At 45.2% G+C, this 14301-nt stretch overlaps 1 protein-coding gene across 4 annotated transcripts; it reads left to right on the top strand.

Moving 5' to 3' along the window:
- The first annotated feature begins 1287 nt into the window (after positions 1-1287).
- Gcnt3 (glucosaminyl (N-acetyl) transferase 3, mucin type) lies at positions 1288-11582 on the top strand. Of its 4 annotated transcripts, XM_032910371.1 has the most exons (4): positions 1288-1411; positions 1852-1939; positions 8220-8269; positions 9784-11582. In XM_032910371.1, exon 4 carries the CDS (start codon positions 9837-9839, stop codon positions 11148-11150), a length of 1314 nt encoding a protein of 437 aa, XP_032766262.1. In that variant the 5' UTR covers positions 1288-1411; positions 1852-1939; positions 8220-8269; positions 9784-9836; the 3' UTR covers positions 11151-11582. The 4 variants fall into 4 exon arrangements, with proteins under 4 accessions (XP_032766262.1, XP_032766261.1, XP_032766263.1 ...); XM_032910370.1 differs by lacking the exons at positions 1288-1411; positions 1852-1939 and adding an exon at positions 5182-5257; XM_032910372.1 differs by lacking the exons at positions 1288-1411; positions 1852-1939 and adding an exon at positions 7720-8081.
- The last annotated feature ends 2719 nt before the right edge of the window (positions 11583-14301 follow it).

Here is a 14301-nt window from a genome sequence, read left to right as displayed (position 1 = left end):
TCTCTTTTTCTCTCTGTGTGTGTGTGTGTGTGTGTGTGTGTGTGTGTGTGTGGCTTGCTTTAGGGAGCCATTGTCTATGAATTCATAGATTTATCAATAAGCCACAGTTCTAGGATTTGAGAGGTTGCTCATTCTCCTAGGATGCTGAGGTGACTGCTCAAGACAGCCAGCAAAAGCAAAGTGAGTTCTTTGTCTCTTGTTGGGAAGGTAAAATAGGGGCCACACGGTCATTGTCCTTGGAAAGTTCTCGACAGAACAGGGAGGGAAATGAGCTGGCCTGAGACCGCCTGAAAACAGCATGGGTGTGGCCGCCATTGGGTGTGGTACACAGAAGCAACAGGGGCAACTGGGAACTGTACAGTCCAGGAGGATAGAGAGGGAAGAACCAAGGCCCCTTTATGACCTGGTGAATGGGTGACTCTGGCCAAGTGCACAGGAAGACGTTGCTGGTTGGGTTGTGCATCCCAGATCACCCTCTTTACTTGCTGACTCCTCTGTGTGCAGGGAACAGATGCTCTGAGGTGTGTGGATTTTTGTGCTTTACTTCCTGGAAGTTTTTTCTGTTTCACCCTGGGCCATGTGGGGTGTGTCCAGGAGTGGAGGGTAGAGGGGGGAGGGGGAGAAAGAGCTACCAGGTGCCCTTTATACTCATTAAAGGACAATAGAACATGCTCTTTTAATTTCCTTCCTTCCTTCCTTCCTTCCTTCCTTCCTTCCTTCCTTCCTCCTTCTTTTCTTTCTTTCCATATTTTCTATTTTATGTGTATGGATATTTTGCCTGAATATATATCTGTGCACTGTTTGTATGCAGTGCCCACAGAGGCCAGATGAGGGTGTTGGATCCCCCCTGGAACTGGAGTTCTGCAGTCCGTTTGGGAGTTGTCTTGTGGGTTCTGGGACTTGAACCTGAGTCCCCTGGAAAATCAGCCAGTGCTTTCAACCACGGAGCCATCAGTCCAGCCTCAAGCTTGCACTGTTACATCTTACAAAGTAGATGTCACTGGGTCTGTTAACCACTTCCCTGGCCAGGGACTCTATCCTGAGACTCTGAGATTGGAGTTCAAAACGCCCTCTCTCCGTCTCCATCATCCTACCCCCTCCATCTTCATCCTGCTGCTCTTAAAAACTCCAGCCCCAGTGTAACTAGAAACACGCAGACTTGGTTTTCCTGTGTATCTAGCTTGAGATACTGCCTCTTTGAGTCACAGCCTCCTCTGTAAAGAAAACTGGGACTGCCCTTGCTACCCACAACTCTTGACACCCATGACCCACTCTGCAAACAACCCCTTTGTTTTGGAAAGCCTCTGAATTCTACTGCCTATGACTAAGCTCTGAGAGGAAGCAGAAGCAAAAATTATGACCTCGAAGCTCACATCTGGCCCAAGCAAATCCTGCCGCAGCAAATTAAATGGTAAGTGTGATTGCTGATGCACAAATTCAGTGCCAGCTGGGTAGAGTCCTGAGGCCGGGGCCCTTTTTGGCTGCTGTTCTGTTGGGTCTGTAGTATCCCCTGAACCTCCATGGAGGTTAATGCTAAACCTCACTGTCTCCCTGGATCCCCCATGATGAGCCTGGCACATTATTTCCGTTCCTTACAACTAGACTTCCACAGAAACACACTGATTTTTGTTTCCCTGATATACAGACTTAGGGTAAACTTAGGGTGGGGAGGTAAGAATTTGGAAGTCTGGCTAGGAAGAGTTTCAAAAGCAGCAGCAAAGTGATCATCATGGTGGGGATACTAAGCCCGCTCTGTACTCAGCATGTGTGGCTTTCATTTAGGACACTCCTGGTTGGTGAATGCAGTCATGTTTTAAAAAGACGTTTCTAAGTATCTTCCTGTCTTCCCAGACCTTGGAAGACCGCCTTCAGGCTCATTCAGTTCCATCTTCGGTCCTCAGAGGGTCGAAGGACCCCAGTGACGGACCTCATCCTTAAGGTATGGCTATTGCCTTTGAGATGTGTCTGGGAGTCCAGCTAGGAGCTGGCCCTTTTCTTTCTTGCCAGTGTTATGTCTTCCTTTCAGAGCCAACGTGAAATTAATGTGGGATTCACCGACTATCTCTCCACATGTCTTCCAAATCCCTTGCAGGTGTCCTGGTCCTTGTCTTCCTGTGTCCCTTTGCACACTTTCCTGTCCCCTCTCCTATCCCTGCTACAGTCAGTTGCAGCTCATCCCTGATCTCATTCTCTCCGGAGGTGTGACAGCGACAGCTTACGCCTGGCTCTCTGTCCAGGAGGGTAGGCGAAATCTGGGTCTCGTCCCTCACTGTATCACAGCTATCAGTACTGTGTTCTAGACCAGCGGTTCTCAACCTCCTAACGCGGCGACCCTTTAATACAGTTCCTCATGCTGTGGTGACCTCCAGCCACAAAACTACCTTCATTGCTACCTCATAACCATAACATTGCTATTTTATGAACTCTAATGTAAATATCCGATATTCAGGATATCTGATATAGACCTTGTGAAAGGGCCTTTCAACTCCAAAAGGGTTTCAACTCCCCAGGTTGAGATCCATTGGTCTAGACTCACAGATGCTATTCACACCTTTTGAGTTATTCCGAGAGTAAATTTGGTCTTTGCGTGCTGACCCTGGAGCCAATTTAGTGATAATCCTTACTGAGGGATGGCCAGGGTGAGGTCACGTGGGCCAAGCTCTTCAAGAGTTGTTGTTACAACGGGGGCTGGGGAGAGAGCTCCATGGTTAAGAGCACGTGCTTCTTCCACAGAGCAACCAAGTTCAGTTCCCAGCACCCACATCAGGCATCTTAGAACAACCCGTAGTTCTAACTCCAGGTGATCTCACGCCCTCTTCTGGCTGCTAAAGGCATTTGCTCTCACATGCACATACCCACACACAGACGTACACCTGAATACTTAAAGAAAAAAAAATCTCTACGTGCTGAAGAGGTGGGCTCAGCAGTTAAAGGAAAACCCTGCTCTGGCAGAGGCCCTGAGTTCCACCTCCAGCACTCTCACCGTGAAGCTTACAAGTACCTGTAACTCCAGGTCCAGGGGTGACTCTGATACTCTCTTTTGGATTCCTTGGGCACTTACACTCAAGTACACATCCCAAATATATATAAATTTAACCGTGTGCATACTTTTAAGAAAAAATATTTTTTAAACATTTATTTATTTATTATGTATATATACATCATACAGCTTTCTGCCTGCGTGTATGTGCCTGCAGGCCAGAAGAGGGCACCAGACCTGATTGTGAACTACCATGTGGTTGCTGGGAATTGAACTCAGGACCTGTGGAAGAGCAGTCAGTGCTCTTAACCGCTGAGCCATCTCTCCAGCCCAAGAAAAAATCTTAAAAAAAAATAGTTATTACAAAAAGCCTGTAAGACAGGTGTTAATGCTGGTACCCATGGTGCAGATGTCACGAAGTCCCAGACTGATAGAAGCATTTGCTCCAGGCAAAAACCATCAGAACCAGGTTCCAGACCCAGCTTGGTCAGCCAAGCCCTAGGTTTACTTTTCACTACTCTGCATGTGGTATCACTAACACGCAGACTATCTCCACAAAATATTTCCATAACTGGCTAACATGATTTTCACATATACTTCACAAGTAAGAGTGGCTACTTGGGTTATCTTCAGAATAAAATATTCAAAATATATTCTCTTTATTGACTGCACGGTGCAGGTTTTTTTTTGTTTGTTTGTTTGTTTGTTTTGTTTTTGTTTTTTGTTTTTTGGGAGAAAGCAACTAGAAGAGACTGACTAGCCGAGAAAAGCCATCTAAAGAGATACTGGAGGGATTTTATAGGCTTGGGTTTTTGGAGCCAGGTGTTTATGTTTTAATATTTTTGCCCCAGACATCTTTATAGGCCAACAATGAAAAGTCACGAGGATAAACCCCGGAAGCTAGCAGAAGACAAAACCCATGAAGCTGGGCCAATGACAGAATGGGTGCCGAGAAATCTACACATCTCCATTGCTTTGGGTGGGTTTCCATCTCTGATCAGAAAGTGCTGGGAAGACAAGAAAAAAATCAGTTCCTGCACTGAGCGTAGCAGAAATTTACAGTACATTTACAGTCTCCAGACCAGATGGCCTCCCCAGACTGTGACGCTGGCAACAGGACTGAAAACCAGTCTGGCTTGCCAGACGTATCCTTGCTAAGCTCTACCAGTAGAGGACGCTAGTATGAGATAGCCAGGCTGAAGGCGAGACTTCCGGTTCTTTTTCTACTTCCGGCTTGAGCATCACCTCGTCAACGCCTGCTGACCTCTCGAAAGACGTTCATTTTATTTTTGTACCTGAACTAGGACCAGTTTACAGGAATGACCCCTGCCACCTCTAAGAGGTCTGGATCTCAGCCTCGGGCAGCCGAGCGTAGAGACCTTAGCTCTAGTTGAGCAGTGCTCCCTTCCTCGGAGCTCCAAGTTTAAGCCTCTAGGGGCTCTCTACGCAAACTTCAATTTTCGCTATTCTCCATTTCTTGATTTCTCCAGCCAAGGAGTGGTAGAGTAATAGCTACTTCCAATGGCTCCTGCCTGAATGTCACCCCCATAACAGTTATTACCTAGTTCCTTTGGGTTTGGGGTGCTGGTGATTAGACTCAGAACTTCACGTTTGCCACAGATCTATGTGCCCAACCTCCTAGATAAGTCCCACATATTCAATTGTTTTTATTCAGACATTTGTCAGGGGAAACTGCCCTTTGTTAGAGACATATGGGGTTGAGGAAATGCCAGCAGCTTTGAAGACATTGCCCACACTTCATTGTAAAGACCACATCAGAGGTTTTCAGTGAAGCCCAATATCCCCTAGCACAATTTATTCTTTAGACTATGAGCCGCACGCAGCTGTCAAATGAAATTGACCCGCTGGATAGCTGTGGGTATTTCTGTGACCCACCGGTTTCTATAGCCACCATAAGCAGACATAAGGGACTCTTGATTTTGGGCAAATAAGTTTTCAAATTAGTGTACACTGTGCAAAGTAAAGAGTCTCATTGTGTCATTTCATGTACGTAAAGTGCTTTGATTATACTCATTTGATTATATTACCCTGTGTTTCCCCCCGCATTTGCTTTGTCCTTCCATATCCTTAATAGCCCCTTGTTACTTCCATAAACCCCCATTCCGGGTGCCCTCCCCATGACAGAGTCTACAGGCTGTACCTGCCTTTATGAGCCCGCCTTTTCTGTTCATCTATCGATGGGCATCTAGATGGATTCCTTAACTTGGCTGTTGTAAGTTGTGCTACAATAAACATGAGTCTGCAAGTGTCTCCATGGTAAGCTGACTGTGGTACCTCCAGGTATATACTAAGAAATGGTATAGCTGGGTCATATAGTTCCATTTTTATTTTTTTCTTTTGAGGAATCTGCATAGTGATTTCCATCGTGGCTGGACTAATTTACATTCTCGATATCAATGTACAAGGGTTCACCAACCCTGCCAACATATTCTGGGTTTTCTTATTCTGGTTATGCCGACTGGAGTAAGATTGAATCTCGGTGATTTGCATTTCATGGATGGTTAACGAATGGGTACATTTTCTCGTGTGTTTATTGGCTATCTGCATTCCTTAATTGGAAAATTGTTAAGTTCTTTGCCCACTTGTTGATTAAATTATTTACTGTTGAATTTCTTTTTAAAGATTTGTTTTTTGTTATGTGTCTGTATGAGTGTAAGCCATGTGAGTGCAGGTTACCATGGAGGCCAGAAGAGGGCGCTGGATTCTCTGGAGAGGTTGTTACAGGCAGCTGTGGGCACTGGGAACCAAACAAAACTCTGGTCCTCTTCAAGGAGTAGCAAATGCTCTTAGTCACTGAGCTACCGTTCCAGCCCCTATGCAGAAGTTTTTAAACCTGTCTGTCAATTTTTGATCTTATTTCTAAAATCTTGCCCTTCCTCTAGACGGTTCAAAGTTTCAGGTCTTCCATGAAGGCTTTTGTTCTGGGAGATGGGGGATAATGATCTAGTTTCAGCTTCCCATTTTTCTCAGCACCGCTTGTGGATGAGGCTGTCTTTCTTTAATGCAGACTTTTGGCCTTTCTATATCAAGAATCCGATGACAATTTCCTTGTAGATTTCTGTTTTGTTTTGTTTCGTTTTGTTTTGAGGCAGGGTCTCTCTAGTTACTGAAACTGGTTGCTTTGTAGAGCAAGCTGGCCCACCTGCCTCTGCTTCCCATGTTCTGTAATTAAAGACTGCCTTTCACACAAAGCTCAATGTAGACTTATTGTAAATCTTCTTTCCCTTGTACTGCTGTCTGTTTCACACTAGGAGCACGCCGTTTTCGTGACAATGTCTCTGCAGTATACTTTGAAGTCAGGTATTCTGATATTTTTTTTTTTCTTCTTTTTCTTTTTCTTTTTTTCGGAGCTGGGGACCGAACCCAGGGCCTTGCATTTGCTAGGCAAGCACTCTACCACTGAGCTAAATCCCCAACCCCTCTGATATTTCTAGTGCCTTCGGTTTTATTCCTCATTTTGGGATTCTTTTGGCCGTTTGTGTTTCCACATAAATTTTAGAGGTTCCTCCTCCACATTTCTCTTTAGAATTCCATTCAGGTTTAGATGAAGATTACAAAAAATTTGTAAGTCACTTTTCTAAATGGAAGTTTTCTCAATATTCTGCCAAACATGTGAAGCCTTTGTATCTTCAAGTGTCTTTCTTTAATGTTTGGTCCCAGACAGTGTGTGCTTATATGTCAGGCTGTCCATATGTCTAGAAATGAGCTCAAGCTGGACTACAGGAGAATTTCTAGATAAAAGCCAGCATTCCTCAGGGGCTTAAGAAGCAAGTTCCAATCTGCCAAAAGGAGCCATTTTCCTTGCCTCTGGCAGAAGGGGCATATGACGCCATTGACATTTATCTGTGGCTGCATACCAATGTCCATGCTGACCTCCAGGGTCCCTCAGTCCCTAATTGTTAGACATTTCAAACTAGCTCTTGTCACTTCCCCAGGCTTCCATCCTCTTTATAAGGGACAAAGCTTTTCCCTCTGCCCCTCCCATCACCCTTGTCCAGCCCTGGCCAGGTCCAACTTGTTAGTTTCTTCTTAGAACTCTTCCAGATGTATCTGGATATTTTCTCTCTCAGGGTCATGTCCATTCTTCCCCCCCTCTCTTTCTGTCTCCCCTTCTCTCCCTCCCCCCCCCACTTCCTCTCTCTCTCTCAAAAAACCTTTCCCTCACCCATACCATGGAGCTGTCACATCAGCAGTTTCTTTCCAGCACATACATTGGTGCTGGAAACCTAGCATACATTTAGCGCCTAATACTTTCTTTTCATTTGTCTTTTTGACGCAAGGACTCACTACGTAGCCTTGGATACCTGGAACTCACTCTGTAGACCAGGCTGGCCTTGAACTCATAGAAATCCACCAGTCTGCCCCTTGAGTGATGAGATTAAAGGCTCCATCACCACCATGCACAGCCAACTCTTTCTTTTCCTCCTCCGGATTGTTAATGTCTTTGGTTAACTAAGCTTTAGTCCTTGTTGGATTTGTTTGGTTGAGGTTTTTATGATTGGTGCTGGTTTCCTGACTTTTTTTTTTTTTACAGTGAGTTGTTGATTTTGTATCTTCCTCCTTTGTACAGGGTGTTTTCTAGATCTAAGTCTTCCAGTGGAGTTTCAGGTCTTACATGTGTAGGGTCATATTACTTGAAAACAAGGGTGTGTGTGTGTGTGTGTGTGTGTGTGTGTGTGTGTGTGTGTGTGTGTAGGGGGGGGAGAGGGAGAGAGAGAGAGAGAAATAAGAAAAAAAATCCTATGGTATTTATGCTATCTCTGCCTCTTGAGATGTCCCAGGAGTACAAGGAGTGACATTTTTACTCCCAAACTAAAGGAGACAAGGTCCATCTATGATAGCTGTGTATTGGGTGGGAGAGGAAAAGACTTGCACGAACACTGAGTTTCTAGTGAATAGTGTCAGGGCAGGAGAGCATAGGCAGAAACTGGGCCCTTCTGATTGAAATGCTTTATTGCTTTCTCAGAGGTGGCCAGCACTGCCCCATCTCCTTCCCCTCCCAGAATGACTAGTGCTTGAGAACACAGTCCTGAATGGTTTGCCTAGTTCACTCCCTTTTCTGAGAACAGGAAGTCAAAAGGTGAGTGACAGAGCCACCTGCTGCTCTCTCCTTTGCATAGGTCTAACAGGAGCCGTTGAGCTCCTTGGAGTCTGGGAGGTAAGAAGGCAAAGTGTTAATTTGTACCTCTGTAGAACCAAACTAACCTTCACTCCACAGACTCACAACGTTGGAGAGAACTCCCCTAAGCAGCCAAGAAGGTATCAAAGGTGAGAACTTTCTTCATTTTCCTTCTTAAATCTTATTCCCAAGAGTTACTACTGAAAAGGATATAATTTTATGTTCTCAAAGAGATGAATCAGAGGAAAAGAACCTGCTGGAAGGATATGTTATACTTTTAATTTATTTTTTAGGAGGGTGGTAGTGGTGGTGGTAGTGGTGGTGGTGGAGGAGGATTGTCTTCCCCTCTAAGTCTGGTTTCTTTGGTGGTATTCAGCCCTTGCGTTGTATTTAAAAAGTAGGTGTGGTTTGTGGAATAAGCACCAGGCTCACTCATAGACATAAAGACTCTGGAAGGCAGAACGGAGAGAAGTCTCCAGTCTTCTAACATGAGTGATATTTGAGCAGAGCTCAGCTTCTATTTATCTGTCATAAAAAGAGCCTAGTGATGACTAGTCGGTTGTGAGTTTTACGGTGTACAAAAATGACCCTAGCCACAGGCTAATAAATAACCTGTGTGTACAACCAGGCTCCCCTCTGTGTAGAGATAGAGTTTGAATTAGCATTTGACTGCTGTTAATTTTCAGACAATACCGAATTGCTTTATATTTTATTTTCTATTATTATTATTATTATTATTATTATTATTATTATTATTATCATCATCATCATCATCATCATCATCATCATCATCATCATTTTTAATTTCTGGTTTCTTTGAGACAGGGTCTCTCTATGTAGCCCAGGCTAGCCTGAAACTCACTATGAAGATAGGTTTGAGACAGGGTCTCTCTATGTAGCCCAGGCTAGCCTGAAACTCACTATGAAGATAGGTTTGAGACAGGGTCTCTCTATGTAGCCCAGGCTAGCCTGAAACTCACTATGAAGATAGGTTTGAGATAGGGTCTCTCTATGTAGCCCAGGCTAGCCTGAAACTCACTATGAAGATAGGTTGGCTTCAAACTCAGAAGTCTGCCTGCCTGTGCCTCCTGAGTGCTAGGAGGTGTGAGCTACCATGTCCAGCTATTTAGTGTTTCTTTAAGGATATTTTAAAATGAAAGGTTAGCCAGAGACAGGATCTGAGTTTTGAATGATATGGGATGTGAAGAATCTTAAGGTAGAGATTTACAAACAGAAGCAAGAAATGTTGCTTCCTCTTAAAGGGGCTTGAGTCTGGAACTGACGGCAGAGTCGATTTTAGGTCATTTGTTTCCAGACCTGGATAACAGTTCATTCTAGGGCAGCAAGGGCTGGGAAGGGGGATGAGGGGTGGGTACTTCCACCAGCTAATTGCACCTTTAACTCGAAGAGCCCAGCTCCGTGCTTCCCTCTCTCCAGAGATAAAGGTGGAACTGGTCCCCGTGGCAGTCTGGGCTGCCTGCTTTGTAGGGCAATTTTAAGTCTCCCCCAGTAAGCCTGGTGGATGGGCTCCTTGCCTGGTTTTCACCAAGCTATTTCTCAGGAGAAGAGATCTCTTTTGCCGTCAGAAGTTTGGAGTTGAACTTTGACATTCCTGGGACCATGTTTAGTTGGTTTATAACCAGAGACTCTTTGTTCTGTTTAGAGAGCCCACCCCCTCCTCTGCTGGGCGAGGCTTGATGTTTCCCACCTGTGAAGATGGTTTCATGGAGGAGGTTCTGTTGGCACTATCATGGGTGGACCCTGGGCTGCTACATGCTGCTGGCTATCATTGCCCTGAAACTGTCCCTCAGATTGAAGTGTGATTTCGATGTCATGGATCTGGACTCAAAGGAATTTCAAAGCCAGTACTGCAGGGACCTCCTGTACAAGACCCTGGAGCTGCCAGCAAAGAGTTCCATCAACTGTTCAGGGGTCATCCGAGGGGAGCAGAAAGCGGTGACCCAGGCTCTGCTGAATAACCTGGAACTTAAGAGGAAGCGGCAGTCCTTCACGGAGGCCGACTACCTTAGCATGACGGCAGACTGTGAGCACTTCAAGACCCAGAGGAAGTTTATTCAGGTCCCGCTGAGCAAAGAAGAGGCCAACTTCCCCATTGCATACTCCATGGTGATTCATGAGAAGATTGAGAACTTTGAAAGGCTGCTGCGAGCTGTGTACACCCCTCAGAACATATACTGTGTCCATGTGGACCAGAAGTCTTCAGAAACTTTTCAGCAGGCAGTCAGGGCCATTGTGTCATGCTTCCCCAATGTCTTCATAGCTAAGAAGCTGGTGTCTGTGGTCTATGCTTCCTGGTCCAGAGTGCAGGCTGATCTGAACTGCATGGAAGACTTGCTCCAGAGCCCCGTGCCGTGGAAGTACCTCCTGAACACCTGTGGGACAGACTTCCCCATCAAAACCAACGCCGAGATGGTCAAGGCCCTCAAGCTATTGAACGGGCAGAACAGCATGGAGTCAGAGGTGCCACCTCCACATAAAACGTTCCGTTGGAAATATCACTATGAGGTGGCAGACACACTGTACAGAACCAGCAAGGAGAAGGCCCCGCCCCCTAACAACATAACCATGTTCACTGGCAATGCCTACATGGTGGCTTCTCGGGACTTTATTGAACATGTATTAAGTAACTCAAAAGCCCGGCAACTGATCGAATGGGTAAAAGACACTTACAGTCCTGATGAGCACCTTTGGGCCACCCTCCAGCGTGCCTCATGGATGCCTGGATCAGATCCCTTGCACCCCAAATTTGACCTATCAGACATGAGATCCATTGCAAGACTAACCAAGTGGCAGGACCACGAGGGAGACATTGAGAATGGGGCGCCTTATACGTCTTGCTCAGGAATCCACCAGCGGGCTATCTGTGTTTACGGGTCAGGGGACCTGCACTGGATACTTCAGAACCATCACCTCTTGGCCAACAAGTTTGATCCAAAGGTGGATGACAATGTTCTTCAGTGTCTAGAAGAATATTTACGTCACAAAGCCATCTATGGGACCGAGTTATGAGACTCACTGCAAGATGATTGTTACCTGTGTGGAAGGAAAATGCCAGGACCTACTGGGGCAATGTGGGGTAGGCAGCTGGGGCTCAAGACTCCATGTGTCCCTCAGGATGAGGGGCTGCAATTGGACAGTGGGTAAGTAGACCTCTGCCCCTTGTGAGCTGTTGCTGGTGAATGTGGCCGTTCTCCAGTTCTTTCCCCAACAGGCTTTCTTTAGCTTCCTCACAGAGCTAGGAAAAGAAATACTGTTATTTGGGAAAGTGACGGAGGGGACATGTGGCCAGGGACTCTGGATTCTGGCTGAAGGCTTCCTGTCAGGTTCTCTACAGAGACTTTGTTTCGAATTCCCCTGGCTTGGTCTTGGGAGGGGAACTTTAGTGCAAAGAGCCCTCCTCTTTTGTATTGTTAATTTAAAATAAATAGCTTCTAAACCAAAGTCCTACCCTTACAGTGTTGTCCATGAATTCAGAAGTAATGTAAACAGGTAAAATGTGTGAGACATTACTCGTACGTTGAGGACAGTTAGTGTAGTGGCTGGTAAGAAAGTCTCCGTAGCAAGCTGATGGCTAACGGAATCACAGAGCTAATTGTCTTGTTACCGAGAGCCTTCCTAGTTTTGCTTTCATTGGTAGACTGAATTTTCCATAAGGGGAAGAACAGAGTGATTTAACTAGTTTGCTATTATGTGTTTAGGAGAGAGGTAGCTTCATGGCCAAAGCTTAGCATCCTGTACCGAGCAGCCAAATTCACTGGAGTTCAGTTTGGTGGGGGTGGGGGTAGAGGCTGCACTGTTAATGCTTAGGCTGGGGAGTAAAAGGAAACCGTTGTGCTAACCCAAGATGCCTGAGATTCTGTGTTTAAACCTCTTAAATCAAAGTTTCTTGATTTCATTATGTAAATATCAGGCTCACTATTTGCCACTTTGTAGATTGTGCGTTTCCCTGTGGGGACACAGGGATGTGTGTAAATACATATGTACAAATGCTAAAATATGTAAATCTACAGGCACACATTCCCCAGTGAAATCACTTCCTCTCTGAAGACCCAGAGCTCATCTTTGGCCAGCATGCATTCTATTCTGTAACCAGCAGGGGGCACTAGAAACTATAGGCAGAACCTTTGACTTGGTTTAGCTGACTTTCTGTGTGTGTCCCTGAAGAGGGGTTTATGTACAAATCAACTTGCGTAATTTGAATGAGGCTCCCATCGATATGTTAGACTGTCAACAGGCTTCTTCATTTCAACCGTAGCCCTTGTCCCTTTTACAGTTAGTGGGTGATGGGAATGTCTTTTTTTTTCCCCCTTTTTGGTTTCAAGGAAGGTTTCCCCATATAGCTGACTGTCCTGGAACTCTGTAGACCAGGCTGTCTCCTCCCCAGAGCTGGGATTAAAGGGGTGCACCACCATGCCTAGTGGAATTTCTATTTCAAAGTGAGCAACTTCTTCTTCTTCTCTTTTTTTAAAGATTGGCCTCTGTGGGTATGGGCATTGTCACCACAAACTCACCCAACACCGCGATGTTAAGCCTTTGTTTGCAGCCTTACCTCAGAGGTGACTGTCATGAAATCTGCTGCTGGCAGCTGTGATTATTCCTGGCCCTTCCCTCAGGAGGAAAGTAGAGGGGTTGCTGGCCTGTGGGATGTGTGTAGAAACACCTTCCTGAAGACACATATCCTGAGGAGAGAAGCCAGATTCTTCAGAGTCAAGCCTCCCCCAAAGCTTTGGTAATAAACGGAGCAGCAGCTTTTCCCAGAAATACATTCAAGCTACTGGGCTGAGGGCCTGCAATGTTTTGGTAATTTTCCCAAGCATTAAAATTTTCTCTAGAAAGTATGTCGGGTGGACGAAAATAGTTTGTTCAATAGGATGAGGTCATCAAATCAGAAGGATCGAACTTCACCTGGTTTGTTTGGTGTTCTTTCAAGGTCACATGGGTAAGCCAGCCCATCTGTTGCTCTTTCCTTTTTGAGTCTTCTCTGTTCCATTAACCCTTCTCTGGAAAGGGAAAGCCCCGGAATCAATTGGAGCTTTATACTTGTGGCACCTTCCAAGGCTCAAGTTTCCTCCTCATTTTGATGTACGGCCATCCCTGAGCTGTGTTCTAAATAAGTTTTTGCTGCTTATTCTATTTGTTCTCAGTTTAGTGAACATTTATTAAGAGAAGACAAAGCAGTTGTTAACTTTGGGGCATCTAATTTAGTTGGAGAGGTCAGATATGCTGTTTAAAAATGGAGAGAATAACATCTTGCCCATGGGTCTAGTGCTCCTAGGTATTCAAATGCTAAATTCTGTACCCCAAGATGTGGTTGCCCCGAGATACGCAAATTCCCATGTACATCAGCTTTTGTTGTGCAAACTTTGCTTGTCCATTTAAAGTTAATTGGTTAAGTAAGTTTAAACAATTAAAATTAATTGTTTAACTAACAGGCCAGAGCCTGTGATTGGGCAAGATAATAACATTTTTCTGCTCATTCTTTTTGTTCTTGGTTTAGGGAAAGTTTATTGAGAGAGAGAAAAAAAAGCAGTTGCTAACTTTGGGGCTTCTAATTTTAGTTGGAGAGGTCAGATAAGGTGTTTAAAAATGGAGAGACTAACATCTTGCCTGCCTTAAAACACCTTCACTGACCAAACCAAAGGTCTATCCGTATGTTTCTCACTCAGTTGGAATTTATTGGAAAGGTAGAACATGTTATGATTCTTCATAAACCTTGATGTGCTGACAACCAATAAAACAATTCATTCCACTCATGTGAACCGAGTCCTTGGTGCTTGCCACACATTTATTCATTTGTGCATGGAGGGAGGCATGGCAGGACACACACAGGGGATGGCTTGGGCGTGGTGGTCAGGGGACTGTTTGGGGAGTAGGTGCTCTCCTTCCACTGTGTTCATTCCAGGATTGAACTCCTGTTCGAGGCTTTGTGGCAAGACCTGATCAGTCACCTGGCTGGTCCCACGCATTGTTATGGACACTGGGAATACAACAGTCATCAAAATGTGAAAGTTCCCACACTTACATTATCCATTAATTATTAAAAGTGCCAAGTGCTAGAGAGAAATTGAAGGGGGTGGTAGAGACCTTGGGAGAGCAGGGTGCAGCTGTACGAGGACCTTTCACATTTTATAAGGTGGTTGAGGAGGCCCTCAGTGAAAAC

The sequence above is a fragment of the Rattus rattus genome, chromosome 8, assembly GCF_011064425.1.
Source record: "Rattus rattus isolate New Zealand chromosome 8, Rrattus_CSIRO_v1, whole genome shotgun sequence".
Classification (NCBI taxonomy): Eukaryota; Metazoa; Chordata; class Mammalia; order Rodentia; family Muridae; genus Rattus; species Rattus rattus.
Note: the sequence above shows the minus strand (reverse complement) of the source record. Positions and strands in the feature narration are given on the sequence as shown.